General features: G+C 44.4%; 1 protein-coding gene and 1 long non-coding RNA gene across 2 annotated transcripts in view; one reads left to right on the forward strand and one right to left on the reverse strand.

Annotated features, from left to right (window-relative positions):
• The first annotated feature begins 381 nt into the window (after positions 1-381).
• On the forward strand, positions 382-4,765 carry LOC109297378. Its single transcript, XR_002097298.1, has 2 exons — positions 382-3,388; positions 3,941-4,765. It is a non-coding gene; the product is annotated as an uncharacterized LOC109297378 (long non-coding RNA).
• Positions 4,766-10,459: 5,694 nt separating this feature from the next.
• TAL2 (TAL bHLH transcription factor 2) overlaps positions 10,460-22,347 on the reverse strand; it is a 17,892-nt gene continuing 6,004 nt past the window's right edge. The window contains exon 2 of the mRNA XM_019517091.1: positions 10,460-14,140. Coding sequence (XP_019372636.1) covers positions 13,769-14,122 — 354 coding nt within the window. The 5' untranslated portion in view covers positions 14,123-14,140 and the 3' untranslated portion in view covers positions 10,460-13,768. The remainder of the gene's footprint in view (positions 14,141-22,347) is intronic.

Raw genomic sequence — 22,347 nt, forward strand, 5'->3', positions numbered from 1 at the left:
ATTTTTCCTTTCCAGGTTCATATTACATGTCAGTTCCTGCTTTTGTGCTTTGTGTTGGGTGAATGGTTTTCCAATTGCCATCATTATCATATTATTATTATTGTAGTGTCTAGGAGTCTCAGCATGATCAAGGCCCCCTATTTCCAGGCTCTGTTCATACATACATGTGGTAAGAGACAATCCCTGCCCTTCGGAGCTCAGATTCTTCATAGGCAAGCCAGACAAAGTGTAAGCAGCAGCCAGTTACCCAAGGTTATATAGCAGGTTGTGAGCACAGTCAGGTTGAGAACCAAGGTCTCTAACCCCAGTTTAGTGCCCCATGTATTGTGCAGCTACTCCTGTTCAGATCCTTTGAAGTTTTCTAGGCAGGCTGACTCCAGCTAAATCCTATGGTACAAGGAAGAAAAGGTGAGAAAAAGATCAAAGATACATGGATTACATAAAAGGTAGAAGTAAAACATGGTCACTTTTCTCTGTACTGTATGTAATCCTACCCACATATCAATGAACTCCCCACTACAATGCACCCTGCTACATACATGCCCTCCCTTCTGCCACCGGATGGGTTGTTACAGCCAGTGCCCAGATCCTTAGAAGTACATAGACATCTAACTCCCAATGGGAGATCAATGGGAGTTAAACACTAAAATACCTTTAAGGATCTGGCCCTCGGTTACTATAGGATCTGAGATTCCTGGTTGTCATAGGTGGAGAATGATTTGCGTAATTAGCTGTATTTATGCATCACTTGAGCATATTGTATAAAACTAGCACTTATTTTGGCTCATATCTGATAGCCTGTTCTATGTGCCGGGGGAGGGGAAACCCAGATATATTTGCATATATATAATAAACATAATTTCCTTTGTATATTTTTGCCTTCACAGGAGAGACATTCCAATCAGTATGCAGTAGTTTTAAACAATACAGTTTTATTATTGAACTTAACCCTTGAATCTCATTTCACTGTGAGTTTTTCTTTTCCCTGTGCCTAGTCTCTGCAGCCACATTCTCTGTTAGAGCTGATCTGGCTAAATACCACTGTGTAAATTATTATCCATTGTCTGGATTATATTTCCAGTGAATGGAGTGTCAGCCATAGAGGACCCGATCCTGTGAGATGCTGAATGTCCTTTATTTCACTGAAAAAAACTAGAATTTAAGCTCCCATTGAACTTGAGCTTAACACAGCAGAGCCTAAGAATGTGAGAGGACATAAAGCTTCAGTGTTAAAGAATTTGTTTTTCCTCCTTTTTTTCCTTTCATAAAATTTGCTTTTATCCATGAATATTCTCCTTCGTGCTCTGCTGGTGGTCCAGTGTGATAACGGACACTGTGCAAGAAGGAGGGAGCCATCTTTATTCATATGCAACACAGGGCAAATGAATTCTCCACCACAAAGAAACTGCCTTTCTAGAGACTGAAGTTACAACCTGGAAATCCACTATCTGAATTCTGTGACGAGGCAGTGGAGCAATTAAAATCAACCCCTCAGAAGTTAGCTAATTAAAGATAAACACTCTTTTCAGGAAGAAATGTTCTCAAACTTGCAGGGGACTAGGGGAAGCTGGTTCAGACCCATCTCATACAGTCAGGGTTGAAAAGTCTCTTTCTCATACCTACTGTTTATACAGTGTAGTGCACAAATAAGATGCTTCAGTATAGATGAAGACCCTACTTCCAAGACTTTCTATCTAAATGACAAAATACAGGTCTCCGTTCTATTGTCTAACCGCACAATGGATCAGGACTTGGCTGGAGAATGGGGGAGTTTTGCCTATTTACACCGCACTCAGTCATTCTATATGGATGCTTTGTGGCACAGGGAACATCACAAAGCCAAGCAAGGCTTGGGATATTTTAATTCTCCATGTTTCTGAACTCTGGACTATATCTTTTTTTTTTTTTTTTACATGAAGAGTGTCTGACCCATTCAAGTGATTCTGTGTTATTGTAGTGAAAACATCTTGGTGTAACTACAGTGAAGACTCCACCTACTAACCACTTGGCTACGGTTAGAGCACTGTTTAGAAACTGTGTTGTGTGCCTGCAAACGTACTGCCCAGTTTTAAGTGGGTTTAATGTAGTGTCAGATAGCTAGAACAAATATGGCTGCATACACTTAGAAGATGTCTAGTATCATAGCTACCACCCAACTTGCAACTGGTGTCCAATACTTCAGTTACTAGATTGTGGGAAGGATTAGGTAAAGAAAAACAACTTTCAACAGGAAACAGACTTTCCATTGTGGCCTCATTGTACATTCTCTGTGCTGCCTTTTCTGCTCAGTAACACAGGCCAGTTTTGAACACTCTAAATTGTCAAGAGCTGCATGGGTTTCCCAGAGTGTGCTTTGTCTGACAATACAGAAGACGGGTTTTGTTAACTGACTTGAACTCATTGTCCTTGCCCTCCTGTCCCCACCACCATCATCTCTGCAGCCCAGCCCCGCACACCCTCCATGGCTCCGTTACAGTGTTTGGGTTCATGAAGTACAAATTAGCATAATCAGATTAGCTGCAGGGGTTGTCCATTTGAAAAGGAAAGAAAAGAGAAAAAGTGTTTCACAAAGAGCAGCCCTGAGCAGGGCAGAAGGGGCTGTTATTGCTGTTGTGCCATGGCTCTGAAAACCTGCACCTGCATTGCAAGCAGGTCCTCTTCTAACTAAGGACTCTTAGATGGTATTAAAACATGGAACTAGGGGAGGAGGGGAAAGAAAGGGTGAAAGCAAGCAAGCCAGAAAGCAAGAGTCAGCCCTGCATACCATTAATTGATTTATCTGGATTGGGAATGTGCCGTTTGCTGACAGTGGAAAACGCTGTTTGATTCCTACTCAGCATGGAGAGGAGATCAGCCCGGTAATCTGGTCTATCGAGATAAGAGTTTTAGAGCCTCTGCAGGGGACTGATAAGAAACGCAGGAGGAATGAGGCCCATTGGCTGTTTTGATTTTGCTGGTTTTGTGCTTGGTTTGCATTTCAAAATCTGGGGGAATTCTCCATTTGGGGATGACATTTCCATCGTAATAACATTTTAATTGCCAGTCCTTCAGTTTTGCAAGCACTCTTTTAATTAAAAATAAAATGAAATGAAAATAAAAAGGCAGACTGATTCACATCCCTGCAGGAAGCGGACAACAGGTACAAGTCATCGCTTCCTTACCATTTGAATCTAGTGCAAAGCTTTCTGGAGGTGCTGCAAATACAAACTGCTTGTTTATTCCCTGTCCAGGTTCATTGGGTACAGTGGCGGTAGGAACTGATTTGCATGATTGCCAGAGCACCCTCGTTAAGTCTCTCTTCCCTGACCTTGCTTGGAGCAGAGCTCCCTCAGAGGACTCAGTACTGAAATCCCTGGCCAAGGTTTTGAAAAACAATTTATGATTTAAGGTATATGTATTTTTGGCTGCCCAAACTGAAATGCCTTAAAAGAGCCTAATCTTAAAAAACAAAACAAAACCACACACACACACAAAAACCAACAACAAAAAAACCATGCTGAGCACCCAGCCTTAGTTTGCTTTTAAAGTGTGTTAAGTTGGGCACTCATGATCACTAGTTCTTTCTGCAAAATGTCCACCCTTAATTTGACTAGGACTTTGCCTTAATAAGACCATCAGGCTTTGAATCCCATAGCTATCTAAAGGCTCAATCTGATTCCAGCCTGAGGTTTCCTAGAGAAGAGGAACCACCCTCAGTTCAGTCCTACATAAACAATCCTAGTGAAAAGCTGGTTAAATAATAGCAATGACATAATATAGCTGATTAATTTTGTTATTTTTAAATACATTTTGAGACTATTTTTCAATTGTTATTAGACATGTCAACAATTATATCACACATGTATTTGTCCAATTATCAGATTAATTCAAATGATCTAAACATCATCTTTTACTACTATTATGTATTGGCTCACCCGTGATGTTGGTATCTAATCTGAAGCCCATTGACGGAAACAGTTCTGGATGCCAGTTATTTAATTAATGACTGTGGTGTACTGGACTATGTAAACTGAAACAAGATGCTGGAGTCCAACTGTCTGTACCTCTAAATGGAGGGTATTCATCCTAGAGCATTAGCAGCAGCATCCATTTTGCTGTATGAAGAGGCAGAATGAGCAATCTTGTGGCATCTCTCTCTCCCTTTCACAGAGATTAGTTGTTGTTGCTGTTCTTGTTTCTTCACCTGAAAGAAAAATAATTTGGAGTGAAAAAATACATGGTTGTCTCTTGAGAAATGGGGATAAATGCAAGGCCCTTGGGGTCATACTACAACCTCATCTGGCTTCTGACACAAGTGTCCAGGATTTGAAAAAAAGCAGAGCTTACCTTTCCTGTTCTGATCTTCAACCCAGAATTCCTAGTTAAAATTCTGCTTCCTTACCTGCATTTAAAAGTTTATGGAAAAATTTTCCCAACTCTGCATTTGCATTTTGCATGTCTACACAGACGTGTTTCTCCAAGAATAGAATTTCACATTGTGCGCACATTTGCATGGTTTGTTATTTTCGTCAGGAGGCACTTAAAATGCAGAAAACCTGAGCACTTGCCTTTTGTGGAAAAATTTAGGAATGAAGAACATGTTCGTGACATCATTCAAGGGAAACAGCTAGAAGATATGACCCATGAGAAGTGTTGTGCAACACTCCACATTGGCCAGTGGAAACTGTTCCCATCCAAGACACCGGTCCATTTTTCATTTAAACAGAGGGCAAGTTAGCCCAATACAGAACATTTTTGAAAATAAAATCCATCTGTGACCAAGGCAGTGCTCACTGGTTAGCAGCAATTTGCACATTCATACCTGGCTCTGTATTTCTGCTGCTCATAACTACTGAGATCATTGCAGAAGTACATTTCACCTTTAGTAATGCAAAGCACTTTAATTATAAAACTCTAAGAGACCTATTTTGGCCTGTAGTTGGATATGACTGGCAGGGACCAGTGCATTCAGTGAGGGAAAATCCAACCCATTTGCCAGTCCTAATGGACACTAGGGTCTAGATCAGAGATTGACATTTGTTAAAACACCTATAAGACTATCACACTGCTGGAGGGATGATATTTTTCACATCTTGTTCAGAAAACTGCTGTGTCCAGCACCTGGACCAATATGAATGGGTGAATCTTAGTGAATCCAGAGTTTCACAATCACTGGATCAGCTCTAGAAGTTAAGATCTGAATGTATTTATCTTCTGTTAGCATAGCCACAAGACTGGTTTATTGACCATCTGTAATCCAGTGCCCCTTTAGCACTTTACTGCTAGCTCACAGGCAAGAGTGGATCCAGAAGAGTGCAGTGGTGCAGTCATACTCCACTTCCTCCACTGTCCCCAGCTGATGATGCGGGTGCAGGAGGAGCTCCAAAGCCACTACTTCCCTACTCTAGCCACAGACTGTGGCCATTCAGGGCACCAGACATGGCAGGAGACAGAAGCAGTAGTGCTTGGGCTCTTCCTTCCTCCCTGCCAATCCTATCAAGCATCCCCTGCTTCCTGGGAGCAGGCACTGGAGAAGGAACCTGCCCCACACTGCCACAACTGTCCCTGGCTGTCAGGCACGGGAGGAGCCACTCTTGACCCACTCCTGCCCTGCAGTGCAGGAAGCAGCTGTGCACAGCTGTGTGGGGAACGTGGCTTAGCTAGGGATAATGGAGGCAGCATGCCAATTCCTCCTTCCAGCACCTGCTCCTGGCCAGTGGGGGAGTGTGAGGGAGTGGTGTAGGGAAGGAGGGTACACAGGGAGCAAGGACAGGAAGGAGGAAAGTTTGCTGCCGCTGCTGTCCCTGGCCAGGCGTCCCATGCAGCTGTTGCCTACAGGCCCTGGTTCTAGGTCCCCTCCACAACCCAACATCAACAGGGGACAATGAATGTAATGTCAGCAGGAGGTGGGTCCCCCCATCCTCCTGCTGACCCAGGGGTTCCAGCAGTGCCTCATCCTCATCCCCCCCATGGCCTCAGGTGCAGTGTGCTCCCCACCTTTAGTAAATCTTGGATCTGTCCATGTTCACAGGTAATACAATCATTATTTTGGTTAGTGCAAAAGAGATTTAACCAAGTGGAGATTGCCTATAGGCTCAGAACCAAATTCAGCTCATCTACTCTGACTTGCGCTCAGCAGCTGAAGATGAGAGTACAGATTCTCAGTTCCTAGCCTTCTTTTCTCCTTCTAAAGTGCTCTTCTGCCTCCAAGACCCATATTTGACCCTTCTACACATTGATATCTGTTCTGCCCCATTCCCGTGCCATATTCCTCCTTCCTTGCCAGCCTCACATAATCTCTTCTTTCTTACTCCAGCACCCTGCCAGCTTCCAGCAAGGTGATTCTTAGGGCTGTGCAAAACGGCTGTGTTTCGATTCGGTTTCAGATTTGGCCATTTCAGAGGACAGTGATTCGTTTTGGTGTTTCAGATCACTGTCCTGTTTCATTTCAACTGAATCTGTTTCGAAGATTTGGCTCTGCTGAATCTCCTCCCAATCAGTTTTGAACAGGCGGCAAGGGAAGCTTCACACAGCGCTACCCAACTGAGCGGGGCTGGGGGCTGCAGGTCCCCAGTGAGAAGCAGGACAGGGCCATGGGTGGCTTGTCCAGGGGAGGAGGAGGGCCGCTGCCCTCTATGCATGTGAGGAGACCCCTGGGTCGTGGGGCAGGGAAGCAGCTCAGAGCAGCAAGCAAGCCTGCTGGTCCCTACCATGTGACCCAGCTCTGCAGGGAGCAGAGGCGGCAAAGAGACCCCAGCGTGGATCTCTGCTGCACAACCTGGCTCTGCAGGGAACCTCAGCAGGGTCTCCTCACTGCTGCTGCCCACCCCACACTACCCCAGATCTCTGTTCCCTGAGGAGCCAGGTTGCATGGCAGAGACCAGCACTGACCTGCCACACAACCTGGCTCTGCAGGGAACAGAGATCTGGGGTAGCATAGGGTGGGCTCACCGCTACTGTCTGCCCTGCACAGTCTCGCATTGCTGGGGCAGCATGGGGCAGGCAGCAGCGGTGAGGTGACCCCCCAGCACGGATCTCTGCTCCCTGCAGAGCTGAGTCACGTGGCAGGACAGCAGCGTACAGCTGTTTCCCTGCAAACCCAGCTCCAAAAGGGAAATTTTCCAAAACGTTTCCAAAACGTTTTGGATGCCTCGTTTGATTTCGGTTATGTTTCTGAGCCTTCCATTTCAGTTCAGATTTGGTGTTTTGGGTGCTGGAATGGCCTGAAACACCTCCAAAATGAAACGGCTGCTGAAATTTCACACAGCCCTAGTGGTTAGGTAGAAGCCCACACCCAGGTGGGATGGTTATGCCAGGATAGAGCCCAATAAGAGGTTCCAGCTTTGGGAAGGCACCAGATGATCTGTAAGGTCCCTTCCAGCTCCTAATAGCTATGAATTTACCCACACAAGCATCGTTGAAGTCTCTCCTAAAACCCAATTCCAGGTGTTTAATTCCTTAGTGAGTTTGGGCTCTTTTATGTTACTCGGTTGTGTTTCTTTGTATGTCAGGAAGCCTTTTGGTTTAGTAAACAAAGCAAACCTCAATGGTGTTAGTTTCCCCCTAGGAAAAGGCACAGTGTCTGAGTTAGGAAAGCCAGAAAAATACCAAGCGTTAAGACACACTAAGTCCACATTCTGCTTCCATACCACCCTGCATTAATGGGAGTTACACAATCACTGCAGAATGTACCCATTTATAAGGACACAGGGTATGTATTTCCCGTTGACGCACTTCCTCTGCCTGGCCTGTACCATGGCTTTAGAGTGTGACCCTGATAGGTGACTAACAAGTATATTGCCCATAGATTGGATACCAAATCCAAGAACCAGTGCAAACCCTCTTCTATAGGAAGACTTCCACTTACTTCACCTGGCTTTTGTACAAGGCCATTTACTGGGAGCAACCATTTATTTCCCCCACACTCGTTCATGGCCATGGAGATCAGCTGGGAAGAAATACCCATGGAAGGTATTGCTGTTTCCAATGGACAGCATGCTTCTTGGAGCTAGATGGCCTGTGGTCCTATTTGGGGAAGATCTCTCCAAGTCATAATCTAGGATGAATCAAGGCCCCTGCCTTCATCTTGCGTTTCATGATTTATAACCCCTGTCATTGGAGTGAAGGGGTGTGTATTCATTTATGCAGGGTGGGACTTTCAAAAGAACTTGGCATCAGTTTAACTCTGCTCTCATTGCAGTACGGCTGGGCCAGCACTGAGTGCTTCTCAAAATTTTACCTGTGACCTATTGATGTTGCAGTGGACATGTAAGTTGCTTCTGTTTCAGACTAAGAAATATAGATCCTTTCTAGGCACCAAATACGCATTGGATTGGCTTCCTCTTAACTGTATCCCTCCCTTTGATGCCTTCCTCAGCAGCTGCTGTTTTAAAAGTACAATTTGCAGGAATGAAAACCAATGGATGTAGAGCCTGCCACTTTATCTCTGGCTTTGTGATTTAAGGGTGTGACTTTAAAGTGACCTCTGACCCAGAGGTCAGCAGTTAAGCTGTCCATTCTCTCCCATCCTTTTATCACTTAGCCTTCAAAGAACAAAAGTCAGTTGTGCATTGCCTGCCCTGTTTTCATTGGGTCATCTCAGACAATTCCTTTATGTTCTAAACATTCACAGGGACCAAGTTAAATGGAGAAGGCTGATTTACTAAACATCTTTCAAATTGTACTTCCCTGAAACGCATCTGAACAGCATCACTTTTCCTGTCCTGTTGCTTCTGGAGCTCCCAACAAGATTAATGATCTCCATTTAAATCCAACTGTAGCATATATTGCAATGGCCAGCTCTAGATGACCTCTTCTTTACAAGGATCTATTGCAATAACTTGAAATAAGGGTCTAAAAATATGTTGCCACTGTTACATGCTCTGTTTTCCCTAAAAGTTTCCATTGCACATTCAATGTCCTTTTTTAATCAAATCCAACTGAATAAGGAACGCTTTGATTTTTTTCCTCCCCTAGTGATACACAGTGCACAACTCTCGTCACCTTATGGTCGGTATCACTAACAAAGCTGTTTAGCAATGGGCCTTGTGTTAAACACACAAAACATGCCACAACATCTCCACAACTGTGAAGGATGCTTCATGAAAAAGAGACAGCAAGACCATGTCTTGTCTTCCACCCAGTGAAAAGCTTCTTTTTGTTATGGATTGGCTTGGACATCTCTGGTTGGTAACTGCACGAATGGCATAAATGGGCAACTTTACCTCCGCTGGCAACAAGCTTTATCTTGTAATCATTTAAGTCAAATTACAGAACTTTGAGCTCCAAGGATAAAAAATCATGAGTTTCCTGCCCAAGTTAACTACACAAAAGATAGGAGAAAGAAAGTGTTACCATCCCTAGTTTACAGATGGAGAACTGAGATCCAGAAAAAATGAATGACTTACCCAAGTGTGACTGAGCCCGTACCTACCGAATCACAGCCTGATGCTTCATCAAAAATGCCTTCCTGCTCAACTAAATATTGGGCACAACTGCAAAATCTCATCCTTACTAGATAGACACTTTAACTAAGTAGTAGTAACATAACTCTCACTCTGCTCAGTTGATTTCCACTGGGAAGCTCCCAGGGGCTCCAAAACTCTTGTTCTCACTTGCATTGAGGCTCTTTATAGTGAGGAGATGATTTTAAGGGGTGTTTGGGCAGATTAGCTTTAGGCTAGAGATTTCCTTACTCCAGAATCACTTGGCATACTTTTTCTCAGGCATGTCTCCCATAGAAGTCAATGAGCCCAAATCCTTGTTTCTTCCATTCCTGTGCCAGGTGCAAGTTAGAGTAATTTCAAGGTAAGAGCCTCAAACTAATTTTCCATGCCCTTGCAGCTTGTGGAGAACCTCCCATGTTTTTCATCATAAAGTCCCACTAGCTCAGGCGTTCAGGATCCCAGCCAGCATCCCCCTGGGGGTTAGACTGTTCCCAAAGAGTTGCTTTTACACTGCCAAGACAAAAACTCTGGATCCTAAAAATCACTAAGCTTTGGGGTTATTTTAAATTCTAGCTTTGGGTCCAGTGATAATTTTGCAAAATAGCCCCTACCTGAATACCCCCACATATGGAGGAATTTAGCATCCAGATCTGGGCATTGTGTTGGTTTGAGACCATCCATAGCTCTTAAAATGGAGTAGGTTGAAATCTTGTAAATTGTGAAATTTGTGTGAAAAAAATTCAACACAGTTTCACAACACAATTTTCCTGATATCCATTTTTCTTTTGACTAATCACAAAACTGGCCAAAGTCTTCTAAATATTGAAATGTTGATTAAACTCTGGACAAAGTATATTTTTGGAACATCTGATGTTTGTAAGTAATTTCCATAAGATCAAAAGTAGCATTTAAAGGCAAGGTATCAAAATTATCCTTGTACTAACATTTATTCTGCTTTATCATTTGATATCAACTCCAAGATATTGTTCAAATTTAAGAATAAACTGTACAAAGGTAGAAATGAAAAGAGTTGGGTTTCTTAAATAATTTATTTTGAATATATTAGCCATTAAATAACATAGTATATCACAAAATGTGATGTTACATCATATTTGTTCATAGCCATACAGATAAGAAATCACAAAGCACAAAGAGATGTCCTGACAAAAAATCTTTGGTAGATAGATCTAGTCACACACATGCTGTATATCAGAGTAGGTACATCCTAAATGAAAAGAAACCTGAAGCAAGAATATGGAGCTTTTTTTTTTAAATATATAAATAACAATAAGCATTTCAGTTACATTATTGCCAGGCATTTTTTTTTTTTGCCTTTCCATGACACAATATTCTATTCAAAGGACAAATGCATTTTGATTTTCTTGTTGATAAGGAAAAGATTTCCAAGGGTAACAATTGGCTGATGGACAGAATAGCACCAACATGCCTTTGTGTTTAGATATGCTTGGCCACATTTATCCCCAGTGTAACTCCATTCAAGTTGGTGGATATCCAAGCTGAGATGGACCTCTCAACTGGATACTGCTTAAGACAGTACCCCACCCCATACTCCTAGCTCTGCTAGTAACATACACCCTTATGAAATAGTCATGGGCTGATACTGTTGTAGCAATCTGCACAGGTCTAAAATGCTACAGCTATGATCATAGTAGACCTCATTCTGGGAATATACCAAACAGGTACTTACACACGTTGAAAAACAGAGTGAAGGCGGACTGGCATTTTGTTAGCAACAGCCTCACAGAGCCCCTACTCCAGTGTCCCACACAGGCTATTGCAGACAGGAACAGGATGGTGCCTGAATACCAGCACCTGGGGGCCTCTCTCAGGCCATGTGCATAAGCCTGTCTTTTTGCCTCTTGAAGTCTTGGCATTATGCCCAAGGAACAACCTCTTCATGGTGTAACAGGGAGCCTAGGGCTCCTGTTACTTTAAGGGAGAAAATAGCCAGAGGGAGAACTTCAGGTGGAGAAGGATGCTCATTATGGGCTGCAAAAGAACAGGTCCCTGGGGATTTATAGGCTGGGACTGCCTATTGCAAAGGGAGCCTCTGCAGCAGTACAATAAGGCAGAGCCTGCGTGGGGAATAGAGTGCTTATTGCAGAGCTAGCTGCTCAGTCGTGGTACTGTAAGTCAGACCTCTGCACAGTAGACAAGGTACTGCTGCAGTGGCTAGACCAGCAGCAGCAGGCTGCCTTGGATACCAGCCAAAAAGTCTAATTGGGAAACATCTGTAGGTAGCTGGGGGGAACCACCTGGCCAGAGGGCAGGGCCTGGGAGGCATATAACGCCAGGGCCAGAGTTAGGGCAGGAAGTCCTGGCCCTGGTGGCCAAAGAAGGAAAAGTTCTGCAATAAAACACCTGTTGCTGGGAGATTGACTGAGATCCTGCTATGCCTAGAGACAGCAAGTAAAGGGGTTGAGGCTAGCAGGGGATGAGGGCCCAACGGTGGGCAGGAGTTTGGTATACAGCCTGGGTGCTAAAGTTTAGTTATAGCCAGGGGGCTTATATTTTGCATTTGAATTTGTACCAGTGGTTTGGGTTTGGGACTACTGGGGAGGTAGAGTTCCCAGTTGTGCCTGAAGGGCACATGACAGCATGGAGCCCAGCAGGGATGGGACCCACATTGGTAAAGTAGTGGAGACAGGGCTAGGGGCCCAGTGCCCAAGCAGAGTGAACCAGGGTTAGGGACCCATAACCTGAGAGGGGCAGAACACAGGGCTAGGGAATGAGATAGGGGCCATGGGCCCAGAGAGAGAGATACAAGGGTCAGCAGCCCAGAGATACTGGTGACTGGCAGGGCTGAAGCCAAGAGGGCCAGACCCAGGTCACTGAGCCGGGGTGAAGGCTTGCAGCTAGAGAAAAGGGAGGCTGAGGCCTCTACAAGGGACAGAATGGTATTGAGTAAAACCTGCAAGGACTGGGCATAGATGCAGGGGAGGTTAGAGGTCATGAATAGCCCATAAGGCAATGGGTGCCCTGGGGCCCAGAGGACCCACCTAACAAGAAGGATTTTTTGGAATCAGCGGTGTTCAAGAGAGGGGGATCTGCTCGCAGGACCAAAACTCACTCTAAGACCTGCTGGCAGCCTCCCTTTCTACATCTATTAAGAATATCAAGATGGGGCAGGCAAAAGCAAAGGGAGTGTACCTTAGAAAGAAAGCACAGTAGGAACAGTATGGCTACCAGGTGGCATCACAGTCACTCGTGGGGCGCAGACATGTTACAATGGGCATGTGTACACCAGGTCAAATGGAGCTAGGGGGGCCCGACCACACACACTGCCCACTCACTCCCACTTTGCATGAACCACGGGCCAGAAAAAGATCACCTAGCTGCCACTGGAGTGCCCAGCACAGTTCTTATGAGTATAGCCAAGACTGAGTGGTGCTGGGTAGGTCCTGGGTACATGCCAAAAAGTGGTTATGTGCCATTTTTTCTGCATCCAAAGTACACAGAGGGAGGAGCAGGTTGGGCACATTTCCGTGGCAGTGCTGCCTAAACCTCTGCAGTGAGGCACAGACGGGGCCTACGGGTTCTGAAGGGAGGCAGAATAATGATGGTTCCCTTAGCACCTTTCTCCTGCCTCTGGCTTCCACTGTTGGGTGTGGATTTGCCCGTGCATCTTTCACCACAATGCCTGCTGAAACTTAACTGTGAATGTTCCCTCTTTCATTCAGGGCTAGTGTTTTCACTTTAATTCCTTAGTGAGTTTGGGCTCTTTTATGTTACCCGGTTGTGTTTCTTTGTATGTCAGGAAGCCTTTTGGTTTAGTAAACAAAGCAAACCTCAGTGGTGTTAGTTACAAGCCAGAAATAAAATGTAAATTCTTAACAAGAAAGATAAAAACCATGAGAACTGTGGGCTGAGAGAGAGGAGGTATATTATCCATCTGCCCCTTGGATCCTTCTGGTCAAGACGGGGCATCTCTCTAACTGAAGCACTCCAGTGCAGCCAGGAACTATTGCCCTCCAGAACATTTCCTCACGTTGCAAGGAAGAACAATCCCTTCCACTGCAAAAATCAACAAGGGAAATGTTATGACCTATGTTATACAGGAGATCTGATCACACCAGCTTTGAAATCTGTGAAATCACAACAAAGGACAATTGTGAGATGCTAGGGTTGAGCATTCCCTACTCAGCCATCCAAGCCACTGTCCTACCAAGGAATCATTCTTCCACCTTCCCTGTCAAATAAAAATATATGGAATAAAACCAGCACTGGGAGAAACAAATAAATACTGTACATAGGGAAATGATCCACAAATTATGCAAAGGACACTATCAGACTAACACCGGGACTGTAGCAGTCCTAACCTGCTAGGGGGACGATGTCTCTGACCAGCACTCTGGGATATTGCTGCTTGTGCTGGGTGAAGGGACGCCACAGTCTTCAATCAGAGTCAGTTCCTCCATGCCCTGCAAATGAGGGGCTTGCTGGAACAACCCCAACAAGCTCCCCCGAGCAGTCACTGAGGTCTGCTGCAGGCCTTGCTCCCCCAGGACCTTGACGAGGAAGTTGATATACCTCATAGCCAAGCGCAGCGTCTCGTTCTTACTGAGTTTCTTGTCCGGAGGGTGGGTGGGGATGAGCTTCCTCAGCTTGGCGAAGGCGCTGTTGACATTCTGCTGCCTCCACCTCTCTCTGGTGTTGGTGAAGATCTTTCTGGTCATCCTTGAGGTGCTACAAAACTGAGGAGACAATATATGGCAGTTAGTGGTCTAAGACCTTCCTTTGGGCCACAGTAGGGTGTGTTGTTGGTGCTACATGACAGCTGTCTGGAAGGCAACACCATAGTAATTTGAAATGCATCAGCGATGTATCTCCTGGTCTAGCCATGGATTAACCACAAACCCAAGGTAGGCAGGTCCCTGTCCACACTCTAAGCACAGGCAAAGTAACTGCAGTCAGAGCTAATATATTTCTCAGAGAGGACATAAGTGCACTTTTGGGTCCATAGCTTGACTGTCCCATACACCTCTGCAGGGCTGTATACCTAACTTACCCAGTGGTCTCTGGTGAGAAGGGACCTCCAAGTAGTATAAAATCTATAGCTGCCTCTGCACTACCTCTCCTCCTAAACCCCAGCAGAGTAGGTGCACTGTGGGAGGTGTTTTGGAGGGATGGGATATGCTCACAAAATAGCAGTGCACCCACTCTGCTGGGGTGTATGGCTCTCCTGTCATATTTCTTGGGGAGCCATCACCAAGTGGCACAAGTTACAATAGCCCTGAAGCTACTTCATCTTGTGCCTGGGTCAACCTGTCTCCTAGTCAACCCCAGAATAAAGGGAAAAGAGGAAAATGAGGTGTAAAGCCACTGATGCATTACTCCATCCCAGGCTCCAAGCAAGTAAAGCTCATGTGGATCCACATCTGCCAGTAGCTGAGAAATCTTGTCCCTCAGGAGAGCAGGGCTAGTGCACTATGCCTGGCTATGACTTGAAGAGAACGCTTTATTATGCAGGTCCTCCTCCCAATCCTCATCAGTGTGTGGGTGCTGGGGGCGAAGACCTCTCAGCAATGGGCAGTGCCCTTAGAACTAGTACAAGGCTGCAACAGGGAGGAAATCAAGTAGAAACTAGAGGATTCAGTGGAAAGATACTGGCTGGCTTGTGTTGCGAGCTACATGTGGCACTGAGCCCCATGCCCAACCAGCCTGGCAGTGCAAAGAGGTCCAGCAGGGAGTGGGAAGTAATTTTCACTCTAAAGTGCTTTTTCTGGGTTTCTCAAGTGGTTTAACTCACAGACTGGTGAAAGTTTAACTGGTGATTTTATTAGCACCAGAGTCAAGACAGAGCTGAGACCTTTTGAAAATCCCACCCTGACTGAATGAGTATCTGTCAATTCTGCAGCTCTTCTTTTTTTTCTAGGTTAAGTAACCCTTCCCCGTGGCTCCCTGGAGGCACAGCTCAGAGGCACTACTCAGCACCAGCACCTTGTTGCACTGTCTTCTCTCACCCCCAGTCTTTGCTAGGAAATCATCATCATTCCATTCAGAGAAGTGATGCGCAGGTTGGTATGAGCAGGAAAGGCCCACCCTCTGTCATGGGGCTGGAGGGCAAACAGTTTTCCCTCACTTTTTATACCACCATGAATTCTCTAGGCGTACAGGAATAAATATGCCCTCCTTACTATGACCCCTCATGAGAGCAGGGGAAAAGTTCATTAAAAGAGGGCATTTGCTAGAAAAGCATTAGTCAACTTGCTCCACCATAATAATGAAAAAATCAGTGCTTGCTTCTCGGTTTGTTGGAAATGGGGGTTGTTATAAACAGGGTTTGTTGGAATGAGGTATGTGTGCATGTGCGTATTAGCAACATTTACACACACGAGCACGTGCGCGCACGCACTCAAACAACATGGTGTGTGTGTGTGTGTGTAGATACACACACCAGTGTTGTTTATATATTACCAATGCATATATGTGTGTGTATAAACGTTGCTAATACATACGTGTGTGTGTTGCTAGTACACGCACACAGAGTGCTACCTCATTCTAACAACCCCCATTACCAACAAACCCAGTACCAGGCACTGATTCTTTTCATTATTATGATGCAGCAAATTGATTAATGCTTTTCTAGCAAATGCCCTCCTTTAATAACCTTTCCTCCCTGTTCTCATGAGGAGTCATCTTGATCTAGATCTAGATCTATAAACAACATTTCTCGACATTACTGCTAGGAGAGTAACACAGCAATTAACAGACAGTTAAGTAAGTTTTATGGAGTGTGTGGGGACATTTTTTTGATACAGATGCTGTAGAAACCAGATAGGAGGAAGCTTTTCTTGAGCTTAAAGACAGAGCAGAAGGAGACCAGCAAAATAAAAATACAGGATTTCAGAAAAACAGGCTCTCTCTCAGATTTGGAGAACCTGTGATAGGACAAGACTAAGAAAAAAGGAATCTAGGAGACAGGGAGAGTTGGTTGACCCTTCAGCAGGCAGTCTTAAGGGCACAGGAGCAGCTGTCCTGATGTGAAAGAAGAAAATGTACCATTTCATTTTCCAAAGCATTCTCACAGCTAATCCCAGGCTCTGCTTTGCTGCCTTCAACTGTAGCTTTTATGTGGTTAAAAGATTTTTGCTTTGACACCAAGGCCAAATGTCCAGAACTGGAGTTTACTGGAGGATAAAATAATTTGACAATATTAATTAAAAAAAAAAAAGACATTTCCAAGTTCCAAAAGAGAGAGATATTTAATCTCATACAGAAATGTTGGCTTGGATTGTGCCACTTGGTAATCTTGCCCCTTCATTGTTCTTCTATTTGTCACCTTATGTTTGCCCTACAGGATCTATATTTAATGTGTCCCTTGTGCCCATTTCAAAGAATAAATGTGCACTTTATTTCTTCAAATCTTGGTGAATTATAGATGGGGGCTCTTGGCCTCCAATCACTAGTGACTCTGGGTATGGGATCTCCATGTTGTTTCAGTGGTATTATTTGTTGAGAGAGGACCACAGCTAGTTCTTCACATCATCCTTTCCTTGGCTTTTTTGCTGTGAAGGACAATACTGGATTTGTGAACACAAGCCTTGTAAGCAAACAGCAGTCTTTGTCAGTCTAGCTCCTGGGTGACATGTTAAAAACATATCCCTTCATCGCTGACATTTGTTCAAGTCAAGATCAGCAAATAACAGTCCTTTTCTTTCCCCAATCCCCATTACCAAGCCTATGTCTGCATAGGCGACTCATATTCACAGCATCATCTCCAGACGCCTCCCCCTCACCCCCCATCATCTCCCTCCTCTCTCTTCACTCCTGCTGATGCTCTCAGCAGCAGTTACCCCAACATTTCCTGTTGTCTAGCTCAGGGATCCAGGCTGAGATCTCTCACAGCCTAGTCCAACACAGTGATAACCCTAAAGTCACCAAAACCAATCACAGTTCTGGTCCATTTCTTTCTCCCATTAGCATGCTCATTTTCCCTATGACACTGCTACTTCTACTGCTGCAAAGGTGCTAGCAGAGCAAGGCACGATCTGATTTATGCTTCATTTGCCTCATTGATTCTCTTTCCCCAGCTTGGCTTTCAATACGAGACTATTTGCAGCATCTGATTGCTGGTAATATTGCACTGAACCATTTAACGCTCTTCGATGCAGTTTATGGAATGCGTATCATTTCCCTGCTGTCTAGGTATTGTAGACCCATTCATTCATTCATCATCTGTGCTGTGCATATATAATACAGGCTCATATATTGGAATAATCATGTATGGCTTCATCATTAAATGCTTTCAGTTGCCCTCTGCCAGGCCGAGATAAAAAGCCCCACATTCACTTACGCAGAAAAAAGATTAGGTAAATGGCAGTTTCAATACAGAAAGACAAATTCTGCTCCTCAGTGTCGTCGCTCCGCTCCAGCACTAGTCTATTGAAAAGGGTAGAGTTACTACGGATTTAAATCACTGTAACCAGGAACAGAATTTGGCTTAAGGACTTTGGATCAAGAAACAAGATCCAAAAAAAGTTCAGGCTTATGAGAGGAGAGCTTGCAGAAGTAACTCACGTATACCTCAGGCAAACTACACAGGGGAAGATATAACACTGTGGTCACTTGCAAGCAGTTCAAATGAAGTAATGGGGGAGGAACAAAAGCCCTCAGGTATACAAGCTACTGGGGGATCTTGCTACCCCTACCCAGCTCCCTCACAACCAGATAAATAAGAATACAAATAAAGAGCATGATCCATGCAGATCCAAATGCTGCCCTAACAAAAGGTTAAAGGAGGCAGAGAATGGATGAAGATCTCCTTAGTGGCAGTAGCTCTCACACAGCTTTGCTCTGCTAAAAGCCATTCCGGCTATTCAAGAAGCAGCAGTTTCCTGGCTTCTAAATAGCATCTCTGCTCAGACTTTCCAACACAAAGAGGGCACTGAATTGGTGGCTACTGCATGGGGGCTGGCAGGGGGCTGAGAGACAGCCTGCAGTTCAAGAGTTACTGACAGGTTGTCATTAAATAAACACCTTGCATCAAGTTCCTCCTGCCCATAATTTCCTTGGTTTCAGCAGAATTATTCCAGGTGCAAACCAGACCGGTGGGACCCAATCCTGAAATCCACACACCCCCACCCCTCACTGGCAGCAAGTGTGAACCCCTCACTAATAAATACAAAAGGCAGCACTGTTTTTCCAACAGAGGAGAAGCCCACTGGCTCTTTCTGAGTGTGATTTAATACAATTGCACCGGGATTTTCCTTCAGCCCTTGGATAACAGGAGATGAAACAAAAGATGGTGCCTGTTTCATCCATCAGTCAGCTGCTTATGAGCTGGATTTACAGCAGGGGCCAAAGTTCGCCAGACAAACCACCCAGTGCTGAGCTGTGCTTGGTGTGCATTGGTTCAAACTGAAGCAGGGAAGTAAGAGGGGCCTGTTGTTTTTCATTTGGATTTTATGGTAGCCTGGGCTGCAGAACTGAGCCCAGTGTGGAGAGGAAGGTTCAGCAATTGTGCCTTTTGAAGCCTCCTGGCTTCAAACCCAATAGAAAGGAGTTTGATTTCCTTGTGACTGAATTCACAGAATTCATTACCTTCATTGGAAGTAAAATGTGGATGTCAGCTTATGGCACCAATGCAGGAATAATCCCGATGAGAGTTTCTACCTATTGAGGGAGGAAGAGGGTCAGGGGCAAATACAGGACTGCCAAATCCATCCTGATACGGTCAGACCCCTGAGATATGCCAGAGGCAATAGGCTCCTACACACTGGCACCTTCTCTCCCAACCACCACCAAGAGCTGCCAAGACCACCACCACCACCACCGTCTTCCCATGGCTCCTTGCATTTCCTGGAGAGCCATGGTTCTGCAAGGACCTGCCAGGAGCTCCTATGGGACCCTTCCTTGCAGGAAGAGCAAGCTAAACGGCATTGTGATAAGGAATGACAGTGTGGTTTGGTAGATAGAGCACTGGATGGGGAATCAGGAATCTGGGTGCTAGCCCCTACCTCTGCCACTACCAGTGGTGGGAACTTGGGTAATTCCCTCATCTCTTTGTATTTCCATTCCTCCTGCTTTCCCTCTATCTTGTGGATTTCAACTGCACTTGTACAGCATCTAGCATACTGGGGCCCCAATATTGCTTGTGGCCTTCTGCTAGTAAAACAATACAACTACTTTTAATAAATAATTTGCATGCTTAACAGTCTGTGATCACCTTTAAACAGCTTTACTTTTATCTGAAAGATTGTTTTTAAATGTAAGAAGGGGAAAAGAAGCTGCTTCTGACCAACCTAGGAACTCCATTCCTTGCTCAAGTCACACACGTCCTTGAACTATTGCCAGCTGACTACCAAATAATACATTCCAAAACACCGCACGGGAGGGGATCATACCAGTATAAACAGTCCAGCAAATGGGAGCTATTTACTATTTCTAATGTTTGTAACTGTAACAAAATTCACCCTGTGGAAACTCTGAACCCAGGAGCCCTCCTTCCTGAGTTCAATATTTACAGAAATCACAAATTGTGCTGGACTCAACTGTCCTTCCTAAAATGAGTACTCTAAAGTGAAGGCCTAAAAAAACTCCAAGTTCAATTGGCACAACAATGTTTAAAGGATACCAGGGCAGAATATTTACAATTAAACAAAGAACTATGGCCTGAATTTTCAAGTGATGATTTACTTGGTGCGCTTCAACTTTAGACATCTTAAAAGGGATCTGATTTGAGCAGGGTGGGAGGGCTTGGTGCTTTCAGAAATATTACACTTTTTCAGACACCTCAAAGTTATGAAGCTAAAAACAGAGACACTGAGTCAATTTTAAACTTAAATTAGATCCCTGCTCTATCTGGTTTCATTTTAAAGGCAGGTCCTCTGTCAAAGTAGCTCACCAAATGTGATATACAGATGCTAGAGTTGGTGCTGTGAGGACCAGAAAGAAAAAACTGTAGCACCTCCAAGAATTCTTGATGGGCTTCCTATTGCCCATACTCTAGCACAGGGGCGGGCAATTATTTTGGGCAGAGGGCCGCTTACTGAGTTTCAGCAAGCCATCAAGGGCCGCATGACAGGCAGCCCAGGGAAGATTATTATTAATTTTCTAAATTTTTTAGGGGCCCCGTGGGCCAGATAGGATGGCCTGGTGGGCCGCATTCGGCCCCCGGGCCACATTTTGCCCACCCCTGCTCTAGCACCTGAATCTCTGCTCCAAGTAAACCCACCACTTATGCTACTAGTTGCATTTCTCAGCCTGTATATCTAGCACCACAAAGCAAAAGGATTACACTTTAGGCTGGAAGTATATCAGTTTGCTCTCTCTATCTGGCTTTGCTTTGTGCAGGAGACAAGTCCATTCCTTTCTTAGCAAGAGAAGAACCATGTTGTGGAGAGAATGGGACCAGGGCTGGTGCATTCATTATGTGAGATCTGAGCCCAAGAGCAGCTTTGGGCAAACTTATGGCAAGGTCAGATGTGTGGCAAAGAGGGGAGCGGGGGGCAGGTACTGCAACACTGTGCTAGGCAGTGCAGTCTGAAAACGTTATTGGCACTGGCGGTTTTTACACTGGAATCTGACGTAGGTCTTCTACCACAGAAGCAAACAGTAAGCCTCTCTTAGATATCAGTAAGAGCAAGATTGGGCTCATGATATGCTTATATCATAATATCTACACGCAGTATTTATTAACCTCCCAGTGCACCTGTCTAAGATTATACTGGGTACCACCCTACCAGTGCACAGGAATGAATTTCCTCTGCTGTAATTCAGTCATACTGACAGTGACCATAACCCCTATGAGACTGATTCCCTGGCACAAACCCTACTTCCTAAATGGTGATGCAAACCACAAGGAGAAAAAGGCCAGTCTGATCCCACACCACTGTAATTCCACTGAGTTCAAGGGTATTACTGTTAATGCCTGAAAGGGCTCAGCATCAGGCTGAGCATTCAGAGTCCAGGTCACCGCTGTTATGACCGGGTTCTACTAGGTGTGTGGACTCCCTCCTAACAGCAGCACAGCTGGACTATGGAGTTTATTAACACCATGTCTGCTGGCTTGGCCCTGGTATTACAGCAGCTTTAGTGGTTTATATAAAGAAAGAATATTTAATATTTTACAACTAAAAAGGAACACAAAATCAGTAGAAAAAAGGATCTAAAAATACATTTTGGGCCCAATCCTGCTCCGACAGATGGCAACCGGAGTTCTGAAAATTACTTTAAAAATAACCTCCTTTTATTATTTATATTTTTTTCAGGCTAGCACAGCTTTATGCATAGCTAGGACACAGCATTTAGAACCATTCAATAGACACTAAGAAGAACAAATTTAGGTGTGTTTTAAATGTGCTATTCATATTATTTTTAATATGTTCTTAATATGAGTTTTGATTAGATAATAGGAAAAGGTAAAATATCTCAATCTATGCTCCTAGAACACTATTCTAATAATCACAAGTCATGTATGCATACATTCCCCATACATGCACCCACAAAAACACAAAGCATGCCCTATAGCCTATAGGGTACAGGAGCAGTGATGTAATATGGATTTTTAATATATATGTCTGTGACTCAAGGGATTTAAAGCCCTCTCTAAATATTTTCATCTACTAATATATGCACATTATTACACATGGTGTAGTGTACAAAATATGGAGAAGAATCATGTAATTACTACTTATTTTAGAACTTTTAAAAGAGGTGTTTTAAAATTCTAAAAGCCATGCCATCAAAATTTTTAGTTCTCAATCAAAGGGCCTGATTTTCTGTGGCATAAAAGGCGGAAAAGGGGGTTAAAATGCCAGCAACTTGAATTCAGTGGCATTTGATAGCCATGTTTCATTGATATAAATGACCCTAGCAATTCCAAGACAACAGAAAATTGAGCCCAAACAGTTTGGTTATGAAGCTACAAATAGAAGAATCTACCTACAATATTAAAAGC

This window comes from Gavialis gangeticus, unplaced genomic scaffold, assembly GCF_001723915.1.
Source record: "Gavialis gangeticus isolate Ggan-Ray unplaced genomic scaffold, GavGan_comp1, whole genome shotgun sequence".
NCBI lineage: Eukaryota > Metazoa > Chordata > Crocodylia > Gavialidae > Gavialis > Gavialis gangeticus.